This window comes from Hemiscyllium ocellatum, chromosome 9 (assembly GCF_020745735.1).
Source record: "Hemiscyllium ocellatum isolate sHemOce1 chromosome 9, sHemOce1.pat.X.cur, whole genome shotgun sequence".
In the NCBI taxonomy this organism is placed as follows: domain Eukaryota; kingdom Metazoa; phylum Chordata; class Chondrichthyes; order Orectolobiformes; family Hemiscylliidae; genus Hemiscyllium; species Hemiscyllium ocellatum.
In genome coordinates, this window is record NC_083409.1 from 35,292,156 (window position 1) to 35,308,083 (window position 15,928).

The 15,928-nt window shown below is 40.0% G+C and overlaps 1 protein-coding gene across 3 annotated transcripts in view; it reads right to left on the bottom strand.

Moving 5' to 3' along the window:
* The window catches only part of acbd6 (acyl-CoA binding domain containing 6), a 189,408-nt gene that overhangs the window by 137,395 nt on the left and 36,085 nt on the right, over positions 1-15,928 (bottom strand). For all 3 annotated transcript variants that reach the window (XM_060829668.1, XM_060829670.1, XM_060829669.1), the window contains exon 4: positions 3,095-3,174. In XM_060829668.1, the coding sequence (XP_060685651.1) occupies positions 3,095-3,174 (80 nt within the window). The remainder of the gene's footprint in view (positions 1-3,094; positions 3,175-15,928) is intronic.

Genomic DNA, 15,928 nt, shown 5'->3' on the forward strand with positions numbered 1-15,928 from the left:
GAATTAGTGTGGGGGCAGGGATTCAGATTTTTAGATCATTGGGATCTTTTCTGGGACAGAAGTGACCTGTTCAAGAGGGACAGGTTGCATCTGAACTGGAGGGGGACCAATTTTTTGGCTGCCTGGTTTGCCAGCACTACAAGGGTTTAAACTGGATTGGCAGGAGGTGGGATCCTCAACAGCAGGGAGGCAAGTGTGAGGCTGGAATGAGATGGAGTAATCAGAAATAGTAAAGTCAAGAGACAGGTTAGGCTGGAACATGACAGGGAGCGAGGAATGCCTGTTGGATTAAATTGTATCTATTTCAATGCAAGAGGGTTGACAGGTAAAACCAATGTACTCAGGGCATGTGTAGCTACATGGGACTGGGATATTACAGCCATTACAGAAACATGGCTAATGGAGGGTCAAGACTGGCAGTTTAATATGCCAAGGTACAGGTGCTTTCAAGGGGACACAGGTGGTGGAAAGAGGGGAGGGGAGTTTCATTTTTGATTAAGGTGAGTATCATGGCAGTAATCAGAGATGAAATAACTGAAGGATCATCCAGCGAGGCTTTGTGGGTGGAGCTAAGAAATAAGAAGGGGATGGTGATGTTATTGGGGTTGTACTATAGGCCCCCAAATAGTCAATAGAAATTAAAGGAAAAATATGCAAAGAGACTGGGGGGACTTGCAGGAGTAATACAGTTGTCATAGTAGGAGATTTTAATTTTCCCAACAGAGACTGGGACTGCCGTAGCGTTAAGGGCTTAGATGGGGTGTTATTTGTTAACTGCGGTCAAGAAAAGTTCCTCAAGCAGTATGTAAAGGGTCCTACTCAGGAAGGGGCAAAACTTGACCTACTCTTGGGAAATAGGGCAGGACGGGTGATCAGATTAAATTAGATTACATTAGATTCCCTACAGTTTGGAAACAGGCCCATCAGCCCAACAAGTCCACAATGGCCCTCCAAAGAGGAACCCACCCAGACTCATTTCCCTCTGACTAATGCACCTAACACTATGGGCAATTTCGCAATGCCAATTCACCTGACCTGCACATCTTTGGACTGTGGGAGGAAACCGGAGTACCTGGAGGAAACCCACACAGACATGGGGAAAATGGGTAAACTCCCCAAAGACATTCACACAAGGCTGGAATTGAACCCAGGTCCCTAGCAATGTGAGGCAGCAGTACTAACCACTGGTCACCGTGCAGTGGGAGAGCATTTTGGGACCAGCGACCATAGTTCTATTAATTTTAAAATAATTATGGAGAGGGACAAAACTGATCCATGGGTTCAAGTTCTTAATTGGGGTAAGTCAAATTTTGATGGAATTAGCTAGGAACTTGCAGGGGTTGTTTGGAGTAGTCTATTAGGAGGCAAAGGGACCTCTGGCAGGTGGGAGGCCTTTAAAAGTGAGATAGCTATAGTTTAATGTCTATAAGTTCCTGTGAGGGTAAAAAGCAAAGTTGACAGGAAAAGGGAATCTGGATGACAAAAGATATTAAGGCTTTGACCAGAAAAAAAGGAGGAGGAGGCACAGCTCAGGTACAGGCAGCTGGGATCAAGGGAACCCATGCAGGTATAAACGGGTTACAAAAGTTTCTGAAGAAGGAAATCAGGAGGGCAAAAAGAGGGCACGAGATTGCCTTGGCTGAGAAGATCAGGGTGAATTCAAAGAGGTTCTTTAAGTATATTGAAGGAAAATGAATAACTAGAGAGAGAATAGGACCCCACAAGGGCCAAGGTGAACCGCAAGAGATGGGCAAGGTCCTCAATAAATATTTCTCCTCTGTATTTACCATGGAGATAAACATGAAAACTTAGGAACTTGGGGAAGTTAGCGGTCATATCTTGGGGACAATCCACATCACAGTAGTGGTGGAGTTGGAAGTATTAGAAGTTTGTACAAAACTTTTCAAATAAACAACATTCTAGCCAAAATTTCCATATACCTAGTGGAAAAGTCAATCCAAGCATTTTGAGGAGCAAAAGATAGCAAGAAATTTAATTCTGAAAATATTACATCCAGATCATATCAAAGATACCGTCACAAAGAAATCCCTGAAAATGCATCATTTTCTTTGTTAAACTTTACAATTAGTTTAGCACGTTTTTGGTTTCATTTCAGAATGGAGTTATTCATTTTGATATCAAGTTTCACTAGCTTTGATTTCTCAATATTTTCTCTCAATCAGGGAAGTTTCATGGAAAAATGTGCACAGAGGGTATCAGCCAATAGCTGAAGGACAAACGTTGCATGACCTCATTGCTTTTAATCACCTAAATTAGTCACACTTATCAAGGCATAGATGCCCAAAAGGAATGAAACATAGTTAAAAAGTCTATCTAGTTTCAAATTACATGGGCTTTAGAATTACACCAAAGTGATGTTGAGTTGATTTTGTTTTTTCTTCCTATCATTGATTTTATCTCCAACTCAACATCAAACATGATGTCACAGCAAAGCAGGTCACAAAGGTCAGAAGAATGAGCAATGGAAGAAATACAACAGCCTTTAATCATTTACACTTTCATGAAACTGAGTAAGCCAGCACTACTTTCAAAATGGACTCCAAGTAATCTTTGATGGACCCACTCACATTTCCTACCTCATGACAACTAGGAATAGTGGGGAATATTCTGTTAAGGATTTATTATTCACCACCGTGAATTTTGCAGTTACTACAATGTAGCTTACTAATTAAACGCATGAGCCTAAATTTGGAGCACTGCACAACAGCAGCACAGACTGTACCGAACACTATTATATCATTACAAAATAGAGACATTTCAAGGAATAAACAACTCATTCAAGAATTGAGCTGGTTAATATGAGAAACAAATTCAACTCAGAATATCTGCAGAATACAATCACATAATCTAGTGAAATAAATGTATGTCAAACTAAATATTCAGCAGTACTATTATACTTCTGTGAAGCGCCTTGGGGAATATTTAATCATTAAAACGTGCGACATGAGTACAAGTTTTTGTTGTTATTAATTTATCCAGTTTATATAACTAACTACGGACAAGTCAATTACAATCCTTTCTCACAAAACAATGTATGAATATGATCAAGTGTGACACTATTTAACCACCTTACCTGATCATCTCCTCTTGATAAAGGCTGCTGACTACAGGCCCACCAAACCGTAATTTCTGATCAGATTCCTTCACTGAATCCTGAAACATAATCAGATGAATTAGTACACACTCAATAACTAAACTTATAGGCAATTTTACAGAAAAGTTGACATTTCCATTTACTGTACATTTCCCAGTTTCATTCAGCCAACATTCTTGTGAAGCCCGCACTATTTGCCTTTTTGAAATAGCAATGAAGGATTTATTGTAAACTTATCAACTTCTTTATTTGGCAAATTGCAAAAATCTTCAAGCTGTATGAAACTAACATACACAAAGAAAACATAGGAGCTCATTTGGAAAAGCTGGCGATTCTCCAATCTAATCCTCATCAAGGAAATAGCCATTCCCTCAAAGCCATTAAAATTATTGTATGAAAATCTTTGTTGCTATTTCATTTTTAGTTGAATTTTATGCAACTGATCCTTCATTCCTTTATCAAAAGGACAATAAGAAGGATGCAGTTTTCATTTACCAACAACAAAGTAACAAATAGAAAGCTGGTTAGTAATGTATGTGAAAATTAAAACAATATTTAAGATTTACAATGAGAATAAAACTGCTTCAAATGAACTGTAACTAAATTTCTTTTCCTCGACCTTTGCTCTACCTACAATTACTAAATTGCAGCCTTTCTGGTGAGTCAACAATGTCTTACATAAGGATCACAGTGTAATAAATACTTAACAGGGGCATGCAAATATTTCTCAGGTGAAAGGTTCATTTAATTATTCCCTGAAATTAATCTTTTGGCTATCTGTCTGAGGCTGCACCTTTGTTACTGACTCAGTTTCAACTCCCTCGTCTCACTGATTCCATCACATACGTTACTGCTGAGCTTTTCTTCTCAGTGAAGAGTACCACTTGACTTATACCAAATTATTCCTGATGAAGGGTTTTTGCCCGAAATGTCGATTTTACTGCTCCTCGAATGCTGCCTGAACTGCTGTGCTCTTCCAGCACCACTAATCCAAAATCTGGTTTTCAGCATCTGCAGTCTTTGTTTTTACCTTATACCAGATTCAGCAGTACAACTGATACCTACTGAAAAGAAAAACTTCAATCTCTATAGTTTGCAATATGGTGAGGAAATGTGAGGAACAGACAAAAGCAATAGAGGGAAAAGAAGAAGTAGAATAGAAAAAAGGCAAGGAAATGGAAAAAAATGATTTAGATACAAATTCAAACTGATTATAACATTAAGCAATCAAAAACACAGGGAAAAAAACCTGTCAAAAGAAAAACAAAGGAAGCAAACAGAGATAAATAGAGGATCAGTAAGTATCTTGGTGAACCATTTGGAAAAATCACTTTGTAACTAATTTAGCCTGCATTTATTTGTTTTGCCAAAACAGAGAACATCACACTGCCCATTTGCTTCAGGGTTGAACTATGTTCTAGAAATTATTTCTAGTGTCACAGAAATACATTTAAAAAGTTTGTTTTAAAGAAAGCTTATATTTAGTCAGAGACCAAAACATTTTTAGTCATTTTCAAAGATTCAAATATGGGTCGTCTATAATTTGCAAATATGTAGTGGGATGAAATGGAATAACATTCTCAAGCATTCTGACATATAAACAATATTTAATGCAAGTCAAGGAAGGAAGCAATAGAGGTAATCAGACGCTTACAAAGAAGCAGATTTTAAGAAGAGATTGAAATGGAGTCATCTGGAGGGGTGTACTGAGGGAATTCTGGAACTTGTGGCACTTTCATTCTCCCTGAACAATGCATGGGATCACAACCAGTAGAAGTTGGAAATGCAAGATTGCCTTAAAATAATCTTTTCTATTTGGTATTTTTTATTGTGGGCCTGTCCTGATAGTCTAAAGTATGAAAAACAAACAACAAAAAAGTAAGCTGCCAATGTGGAACGAGCTGCCAGAGGAAGTGGTGGAGGCTAGTACAATTGCAATATTTAAAAGGCATCTGGATGGATATATGAATAGGAAGGGTTTAGAGGGATATGGGCCGGGTGCTGTCAGGTAGTTCTAGATTGGGTTGGGATATCTGGTTGGCATGGATGAGTTGGACTGATGGGTCTATTTCCGTTCTATATATCTCTATGACTCGATTTGTTAGAAACAAAAAGACACTTTAAAAGAATATCAAATAGTGAAATAAACCAACCCACTTCTAAAACAAAGGCAGTCAGACTGCAGAGCTCGAGTGACTATCCAGACGTACAACAATAAAAAAATTTACAAAATGCTGTATAGATAATTACTAATCGCCTGTCAGAATCAGTTTGCACGGCCATGTTTTCAATAAGAACAACAGGAATGAATTATTCTCTATGGTTAACTTTTGTACATTAGTTGCATTTTTTTTCTGGTCCTACACTATGACACATGCTCTGTAGGATGGAGTGACATTTCTAGGTTTACAAAGCTTCATCAGAGGTCACGGTTGTACAGTCCAACAAGTCAGCAACATCAAACAATGAACACGCTGACAGCTCTGCATGATTTGTATGCATCTCCCATTGAACACCAGGCTCAAAAATACAATGAAACAAAGCTGGCAAATAAATGTGTCGACCTTACTTTCTTCAACTGAGAAATGCAGAGTACAAAAAGAACAGATCATTCCCAGGGTACCGCAATGAAACACTCAAAATGGATGCATGAATAGGAATTCAGACTGACAAGAAGTCAAAATATTCTGATCAGAAGCTTACAAAGAAGCAGATTTTAAGAAGCAATTTAGAATTAAGTCAACTGGAGGGCTTTATTGAGAACATTCTGAAATGTTGGTGTATAGGATGGGCTGAAGGGCTTACATTGTTGATGATATTCGACAGTTGCATGACCTTTAGTGAACTCTGAACATTTCTGTACATGCTACAGATGGCATAATCAAAGTTGCTTTTCTGGACTGTTTTCTGTACTGACTGTTTGTTACACTGTATGAGAGAGAGTTTTGTTCCAAGTCATCAGACTTCACCTTGGACTGGGATTGCAAACATTGCCAGAACCAAACACAAGCCTCCAGACCAGCTGTGGATTGAGGAGTCCCAATATTGCTGGAGAGTGTGAGGCACATGGCTTTCTTTTCCTTCCTTTTTCTTTTTTTTTATTACTTAATGGATGGTCATGTTACAGTCCTTTCTCCTTCCTTTTTCATCTTTTATTATTACTAACAAATGTTCATATTTGAGCAAATTGCTGTTGTCGAGTTTTCTCTTAACTAGATTTAACCAAATCTGAAAAGAACCACTTGGATACATCGTATGATCCAAGACAGTTGGGCACATTAATTTCCACTGAATAATGTATGGGCCCACCACCAGTGGAATCTGGAAATGCAAGGTTGCTCTAAATGTTTTCTAATTCTATTTGTCAGTTAGTTGTTCCCTTATTCAAAGTTTGGTTGAGGAATAAACGAAACTGTACCATATAGTCATAGAGTCCTACAGCATGGAGACAGGCCCTTTGGCCCAAACTGGTCCATGCCAGCCAAAATGTCCTTCCATGCTGCCCCATTTCCCTGCACTTGGCCTATATCCCTCTAATCATTTCCTATCCATGTATTTGAATAACATTTTTCCTAAAGCAAGGTGACCAAAACTGAACACAATACTCCAAGTGCGGACTAAAGAGAAAGGTCAAAGAGAAATTCTACTATTTCAAAGATCCAGAAAACACATAGAAAACTGGCAGCTCAGTAACTGAAGAGGGGCAGTGGTCTGGTATGATTTTGATTTGTTTCATTGTACATGCAAATTTTCATGAGCCACATGGGTTTTATGGATTGTTAAGTTTTAAAATGGTTTCCCAAATTAAGAAAATGGCAGTCTCCATTTTAATTGTACTCTTTTCTTAGTCAAAATAATCAAAAACAAACTGATTGTCCATTTTGGTAATTGTCACTCGTGGGACTTTAATGGGAGAAAAATGGCTGCTACAATCAATCAATATTATAAGTCACTATTCAAACTTTGCTTGAATTTTGGTGGTGGAGTAGGTAGTAATTTCTTTCAAGTACAAAGTGCTGCTAAGTGTTGGCATTTTCTTGAGGCTCCTTCCTCAAGGGTAAAACATGATTGAATATTAATTTCTATCACTAGAGAAAGACTGAAAGCAAATCCAAATCTAGGGGTCAGAAATATAAGACTAATATTAATAAAGTGAATTAGGAACAGAAGAGAAAATTCTTTAGTCACAAAATGATAAGAATGCGGAACGAAAACAGAAATTGCTGGAGAATCTCAGCAGGTCTGGCAACATCTGTAGAGAGAAAGTGGAGTTAATGTTTCAGATCCAGTGACCCTTCTTCAGAACTGCAGAGAGAATATGGAATTTGCTATCACAAAGAAGTGTCTGAGGCCAATTGCATAGAAGCATTTAGGGAGAAGGTATATGGGGCCATGAGGGAGAAGTGAAGAGATTAGATGGAACAGGATGGGAGAAGGAGGCAATGTGGATCCTGGTGCTTCTTCTATTTTCAGGCCTACTGATTATTATGTAACAATTCTGAATTGTCTAATTAGAAAAAAGTCCAACAATTCTGTTTGTTCTGGAATTTCAATTTATTTGTACATGATAACAATTTTATGACAAATGAATCTACATTTTAAATAAAAATGACTGAACAATGAGTTCATCAAAACTACATTGATTTTCATACTTTGTTGAAAAGTCTTCCAGGAAATCATTTGAACAACTAAATCTTTTAATTGACTTAAAGGACGATGAATGGCAGTCATCGGTCATTTGCAAGATTTAACTTTTGTAATTTGGTCAAATATTGGCAACAAAACCTCCTTCTGATTTCCACCTACCATTTTCCTTAACAGCACCTCAGCTGATAGAAAAATATTGATTTATGCTGAATACTGTTTGGGGCAGGTACTGAGGGTTGCAAGGATACAGAATGCACTCCGGATGAAGCAGCTCAACGTTCCTCACCAAGTATCACCACTACTCAGTGAGTTAAAACCCTCAATAGCTAGACTACATCTGCAACATGAACATACAAGACGGAGAAATCCCACTTCGCTCATCCTCACTAAACAACCTGTCACAAATATATACAAGACATTATTGGTATGAGTGGCTACTGCATAGTCCTGTGGAGACAAAGGTCTTAGTTTTGTGTGCAGAATACATTGCATCATGTTATGTTGCAGTACCACTGTATTAAATGGACTTTGATGAGATCTAGTAACTGAAAAATAGGTTCTGTGGGCCAGACTTTATAAAAGATCCTAAAGTAAGAGAACCCTTAGGAAGCAGCGATCATAATATGGTAGAGTTCAGTCTGCAGTTTGAAAGAGAGAAGGCAAAATCGGATGTAATAGTGTTACAGTTAAATAAAGGTAATTATGAGGGCATGAGAGAGGAACTGACAAAAATAGACTGGAAGCAGAGCCTAGCAGGGAAGACAGTAGAGCAAAAATGGCCGGAGTTTTTGGGTATAATTGAGGACACTGTACAGAGATTCATCCCCAAGAAAAGAAAGATTATCCAGGGAGAGATTAGACAGCCATGGCTGACAAAGGAAGTCAGGAAATGTATTAAAGAAAAAGAGAGATCCTATAAAGTGGCCAAGAGCAGTGGGAAATCAGAAGATTGGGAAAGCTACAAAAACAAACAGAGGATAACAAAGAGAGTAATAAGAAAGGAGAGGATCACATATGAAGGTAGGCTAGCCAGTAATATTAGAAATGATAGTAAAAGTTTCTTTCAATACATAAGAAACAAACGACAGGCAAAAGTAGACATTGGGCCACTTCAAACTGATGCTGGAAGCCTAGTGATAGGAGATAAGGAAATAGCAGGAGAACTTAACAAGTACTTTGCATCAGTTTTCACAGTGGAAGACATGAATAATATCCCAACAATTAAAGGGAGTCAGGGGGCTGAGTTGAATATGGTTGCCATTACAAAAGAGATAATGCTAGAAAAGCTAAAAGGTCTTAAAACTGATAAATCTCCTGGCCCCGATGGGATACATCCTAGAGTTCTGAGAGAGGTGGCTGAGGAAATAGCGGAGGCATTGGTTGAGATCTTTCAAGAGTCACTGGAGTCAGGGAAAGTCCCAGATGATTGGAAGATCGCTGTTGCAACCCCCTTGTTCAAGAATGGATCAAGACAAAAGATGGAAAATTATAGGCCAATTAGCCTAACCTCGGTTGTTAGTATAATTCTAGAATCCATCACTAAGGATGAGGTTTCTAAACTCTTGGAAGAGCAGAGTCTGATTAGAACAAGTCAACATGGATTTAGTAAGGGGAGGTCATGCCTGACAAGCCTGTTGGAATTCTTTGAAGAGGTGACAAGTAGGTTAGACGAGGGAAACCCAGTGGAAGTGGTCTATCTAGACTTCCAAAAGGCCTAAATTAAGGTGCCACACGGGAGGCTGCTGAACAAGGTGAGGGCCCATGGTGTTCGAGGTGAGCTACTGGGATGGACTGAGGATTGGCTGTCTGACAGAAGGCAGAAAGTTGGGATAAAAGTTCCTTTTTCGGAATGGCAGCCAGTGACAAGCAGTGTCCCACAGGGTTCAGTGTTGGGGCCACAGCTGTTCGCATTATATATTAATGATCTGGTTGAAGGGACTGGGGGCATTCTAGCGAAGTTTGCAGATGATACGAAGTTAGGTGGACAGGCAGGTAGTACTGAGGAAGTGGGGAGGCTGCAGAAGGATCTGGACAGTTTGGGAGAGTGGTCCAGGAAATGGCTGACGGAATTCAATGTGAGCAAATGTGAGGTCTTGCACTTTGGAAAAATGAATAAAAGCATAGACAACTTTCTAAACAGTGAGAAAATTCGTAAAGCCAAAGTACAAAAGGATCTGGGAGTGCTAGTCGAGGATTCTCTAAAGGTAAACATGCAGGTTGAGTCCGTGATTAAGAAAGCGAATGCAATGTTGTCACTTATCTCAAGAGGGTTGGAGTATAAAAGCACCGTTGTGCTACTGATACTTTATAAAGCTCTGGTTAGGTCCTATTTGGAGTACTGTGTCCAGTTTTGGTCCCCACACCTCAGGAAGGACATACTGGCACTGGAGCATGTCCAGCGGAGATTCACACGAGGAATGGCTGAGGATCCTGGGATTGTATTCATTGGAGTTTAGAAGATTAAGGGGTGATTTAATAGAAATGTACAAGATAATACATGGCTTGGAAAGGGTGGACGCTAGGAAATTGTTTCCGTTAGGCGAGGAGACTAGGGCCCGTGGACACAGCCTTAGAATTAGAGGGGGTCAATGCAGAGCAGAAATGCGGAGACATTTCTTCAACCAGAGAGTGGTGGGCCTGTGGAATTCATTGCTGCAGATGCAGTGGAGGCCGGGACACTAAATGTCTTCAAGGCAGAGATTGATAGATTCTTGATGTCACGAGGAATTAAGGGCTACGGGGAGAATGCGGGAAAGTGGACTTGAAATGCCTATTAGCCATGATTGAATGGCGGAGTGGACTCGATGGGCCGAATGGCCTTACTTCCACTCCTATGTCTTATGGTCTTATGATCTGTAGCAGAATTGTATTCAACTACATGTTACTTGATGAACTGGCATATCCCCCATTCTAACATAGCATCAAGTCAGGGGATCAACTCCAGTTCAATGAAGGGTACAGGAAGGAATGTCAGGAAAGCACTAAATATACCTAAAAATTAGGTGTCAACCTGGTGAAGCTACGCACAAGATTACATGCATGCCAAACAATGGAAGTAACACGCAACAGACATAGGTGAGCAATCCACAACCAACAGATGACAATTAAGCTCTGCAGGCCTCTGACATACAGCCATTAATGGTATTGGAAAATTAAGCAATCAACAGGAGATGATTCCACAAATATCCCTTCTTCAGTGATGATGGAACCCAGCACCTCAGTGCAAATTACAAAAGTAAAGCATTTGCAATCATCGTCAGCCAGAAGTGATGAGTGGATGACCCATTTTGACCTCCTAAGAAGGTCCTCTGCTTCAAAGTTGTCAGTCTTCAGCCAATTTGATTCACAGGATGTCAGAAACAGTTAAACGTACTGAATGCTGCAAAGGCTAAAGGCCCTGACAACATTTCCAGAAACGTTGAAGACTTGTGCTTCAGAATTAGCTATGCCCCTAGCTCGCTAAGTGTTCCACAACAACTACAATAATATGGAAAATTACCCAACTATACATTGCTTATGAAAACCAAGCAAATCCAACTCAGCCCATTACCATTCTATAAGTCAACACTCAATCATTATAGTGATGCAAGGGGTCACTGACAGTGCTATCACATGGCATCACTTAGCAATAAGTGACAATCAGCTGGGTTCTGCCAGGGCCTCATCACAATCTTGAACAAAACAGTTGAACCCCAGAGATGAGGGAGAAGAAACTTTGTTTGACGTAGACAAAGGTGTGGCACAAAATAGTCCTAGATAAATTGGAGCTTTTGGGAACAGGACAAAAACTCTCTGCTGGATGAAGACACACCAGCCCAAAAGGAGATGGTTGTTGGAGGTCAATTGTTTTAATTTGAGGATGTCATTAAGAATATCTATCTTGAGAAATTCTGTAATCAACCTGTTCAGTTATTTTACGAAACATATCTCCAGCAGGTGGGACTTTAATCCAGGCTTTCTAGCAGAGGTAGAGTGTGACAAGAGCCCATAATTTCTCAGAGTACAGTCCTAAATTCAACCAACATTCTCTAATTTTCTTACCTGAGCAGGTATTTGAGGCGTATGTGCGACAGCAACTTTCAGAACCAGAATGTTAGAGCAGCTGTGCATGCTCATGCCAGAGCACTGGACTCAATCATAGTCAGCTGCTTCAATGACTTTCCTTCTACCATCAAAGTTAGATGTGGGACTGTTCACTGCTGATAATGAGAAGTTCAAAATGATTCACAGCACTTCATATACTGAAACAGTCCATGTCCAGATGCAGCAAGATCTAGACAACACCCAGCATGTCAAAATACCATTTGGGCATTCAAGTTTCAGGCTATGACCATTCAATGATATTGAATGTCATTACACGGCTGAGTCCTCCACAAGAGAAATCCTGGGGTTATCATTGACCAGAAGTAACTGGACTAGCCATCTAAATACTGTGCCTGCCAAAGCAGGTCAAAGGCTAGAAATTCTGCAGCAAGTAACTCAACTTCCGTCTCCCCAGTGTCTGTCTACCATCTCCAAGACACAAGTCAGGAATCAAATAGAATATTCTCCATTTGTCTAGATGAGTACAGTTCTAACAATACTCTATACTGTTCAGGACTAAGTAGTCTGCTTGACTGTTATCCCGTCTAACACCTTCAACATTTACTCCCTTCACCACCTGTACACAGTGGCAGCAGTATGTACTGGCTAAAAATACCCAAGGATCCTTTAATAGCACCTGCCAAACTTGCAATGAGTACCACCTAGAAAGACAAGGGCAGCAAATGAATGGAAACATCATCACCCACAAGTTCTCCACTAAAGACAAATACACGGTGATGCATTTCAGAAGAGCTAATGCAAGAGGGAAATGTGCTGTAGTACTATCAACAGATGGAGGGATCTAGGTGCACAGGTCCACAGTTCCCTGAAAGTAGCAACAGAAATGCATAAACATGGTCATGACAGCATTTATGTCATCATCGGTCAGAGCTTGGAGCATAAAAATTGGCAAGTCATGTTACTGTTGTGTAGAACTGTAGTTAAGCCACGGTTTGAATATTATGTACAGTTCTGGTTGCCACACTACCAGAACAATGTGGAGGCTTTGGAGAAGGTACAGAAAGATTTTGCCAGGAAATTCCTGGTTTGGAAGGTATTAGCTATGAGGAGAAATAGGACAAACTTGGCTTGTTTTCACTTGAATGAAGGATGAGGGGTGATGTGATAGAAGTTTACAAAACAATGAAAGGCATGGATAGTCAGAATCTGTTTTTCACGGGGTAGAAAGGTTAATTACTTGGGAACATAGGTATAAAAGTAAAAGGGGGTAAATTTCAAAGGAGAAGTGGGAGACACTTTTTTTTAACAGAGGGATCCAAGTGCCTAGAATGTGCTGCCAGAGGTGGTGTCAAGGCAGATACAATAGCAATATTTAAGAGCATCTTGACAGATATATGAATAGGCAGAGAATAAAGGGATACGGACAGCACAAAACATAGAACAGTACACCACAGTTCAGGCCCTTCGGCCCTTGGCGTTGTGCCCACATTTTATCTTACTCTAAGATCAAACTAACCTACATTTTGCTATCATGCATGTGCCTATCCAAGAGTTGCTTAAATGTCCCTAATGTCTCTGTCTCTACTACCATCGCTGGCAGTGCATTCCATGCACCCATCACACTCTGTAAAAAACCTATATCTGACAGCTCCCCTAAACCTTTCTCTAAACATCTAAAAATTATGCCCTCTCATGACAGCCATTTCTGCCCTGGGAAAAAGTCTCTGGCGATCTACTCCATCTACGTCTCTCATCATTTTGTACACCTCCATCAAGCCACCTCTCATTTTTCTTCACTCCAGTGAGAAAAATCCTAGCTCCCTCAAATGTTCTTCATAAAACATACCCTCCAGTCCAGACAGCATCCTGGTAAATCTCCTTTGCACTCTCTCTAAAGCTTCCACGTCCTTCCTATAATAACCCGAACTGAACACAATATTCTAAGTGTAGTCTAACCAGGGCTTTATAGAACGGCAGCATCATCGCATGGCTCTTAAACTCAATTCCCCCTGCTAATGAAAGCCTACACGCCATATGCCTTCTTAACAACCCTATCATTTTGGGTAGTAACTTTGAGGGATTTATAGACATTCCAAGATTCCCCTGTTCCTCTACACTGCCAAGAATCCTGCCTTTAACCCTGTAATCTGCATTCAAATTCGACCTTCCAAAATGAATCACTTCCCAATTTTCCAGGTTGAACTCCAGCTGCCACTTCTCAGCTCAGCCCTACTTCCTGTCAATGTCCCGTTGCAATCTACAACAGTCCTCCACACTATCCACAACTCTATCAACTTTTGTGTCATCGGCAAACCTACTAATCCACCCTTCACTTCCTCATACAAGTTATTTATAAAAATTACAAAGAGTAGAAGTCTCAGAACAGATCCTGCGGAACACCACTGCTTATCGAGCTCCAGACTAAATACTTTTCATTGACTACTACCCTTCGTCTGCTATGGGCCAGCCAAATCTGTATCCAGACAGTCAAATTTCCCTGTATCCCATGCTTCCTTACTTTCTGAATGAGCCTAACATGGGGAACTTTATCAAACACCTTGTTAAAATCCATGTTCATCACATCCATTGCTCTACCTTCGTCAATATGTTTTGCCACAGCCTCAAGGAATTCAGTAAGGCTTGTGAAGCATGACCTGCCCTCACAAAGCCATGTTGATTATCTCTAATAAAGCTATGCCTTTCCAAATAATCATAAATCCTGTCTCTCAGAATCCGCTCCAATAAGTTGCCCATCAACGATGCAAAATTGACTGGTCTGTAATTTCCAGGGTTATCGCTATTTTCTTTCTTGAACAAGAGAATAACCTTTGCCACTTTCTAATCATCTGATACTACTCTAGTGGACAGCGAGGATGCAAAGGTCATTGCCAAAGGTGCAGCAATCTCTTCCCTCACTTTCTGTAGAAACCTTGGGTATATCCCACCTGGCCCACGGGTCTTATCTATCCTCATGTTTTTCAAAATTTCCAGCACATCCTCCTTCTTAACATGAACCTGTTCAAGCATATCAGCCTGTTTCACACTGTCCTTACAAATGACAAGGTCCCTCCTCTTACTTGTGAAGACTGAAGTAAAATATTCATTAAATTGCTCCCCTACCTCCTCTGATGCTAGGCACAAGTTCCTTCCACAATCCTGATCGGCCCTATCTTCACTTTGGCCATCCTCTTGTTCCTCACATAAGTGCAGAATGCCTTGGGGCTTTCCTTAATCTTACCCACCAAGAATTTCTCATACTCTTTACAGTTCTCCTAAGTCCATTCTTCAGTTCCTTCCTGGCTACTTTGTGACCCTCTAGAACACTGTCTGATTCTTGCTTCCTCAATCTTAAGTAAGCAGAGAGATGAAAGGTTTTCAGTTTAGAAAGGAATCATGTGTTGACACAGTCTTGATGGGCCTGAGGGCCTGTTCCTGTGCTGTTCTTTTAAGCCACACACCATCCTACCAATACCACTGTTCCTTCACTATTGCTGGGTCAAATTCTTAAATCGCCATTCCTAACAGCACTGTAATTGCACCTACTCCCATGGAGTGCAAAATTCCAAGAAGGCATCACCTCTTGGTAATGCAAGCCTAATGCACATCTAATAAATGCAAGCCTAACACACATCCCACAAATGAATATATTAAGAAAACTCAGCAGTTTTAAAGAGAGGATTGTTGGATGATTTGTCTCTGCTACAACTAATTATATTCATTCTACATTTATGCTTTTCCATGCAACTTAAAATAACATAGTACATTAATTATGCTGTGACTTGATTTGCAATTTCACATAATGGTTGTGGATGAAAACATTATTTCATGCTCCTTAAAGTTTATATTGAGTCAACAGTAATTCGCATTTTTCAAAATTGCCGATTCAGTTTAATCTAGACCTGTGTGCAGCACACTCACCCCTAACCCCCTCAATATTCCATTAAACTCAATATTTCTGATGACTTAAACGAGAAAACTTTGAAATACCAAGTGGCAGGTCTAGACATTCTATCATAGGATTCCAAAGGGTCAATTCGATTTTAGACAAATCAAAGGTGATTACATCATGCCTTTGGAAGCAATTTGTCAATAAAATCAGGACTGAAATTCCCTCTTTGCTGC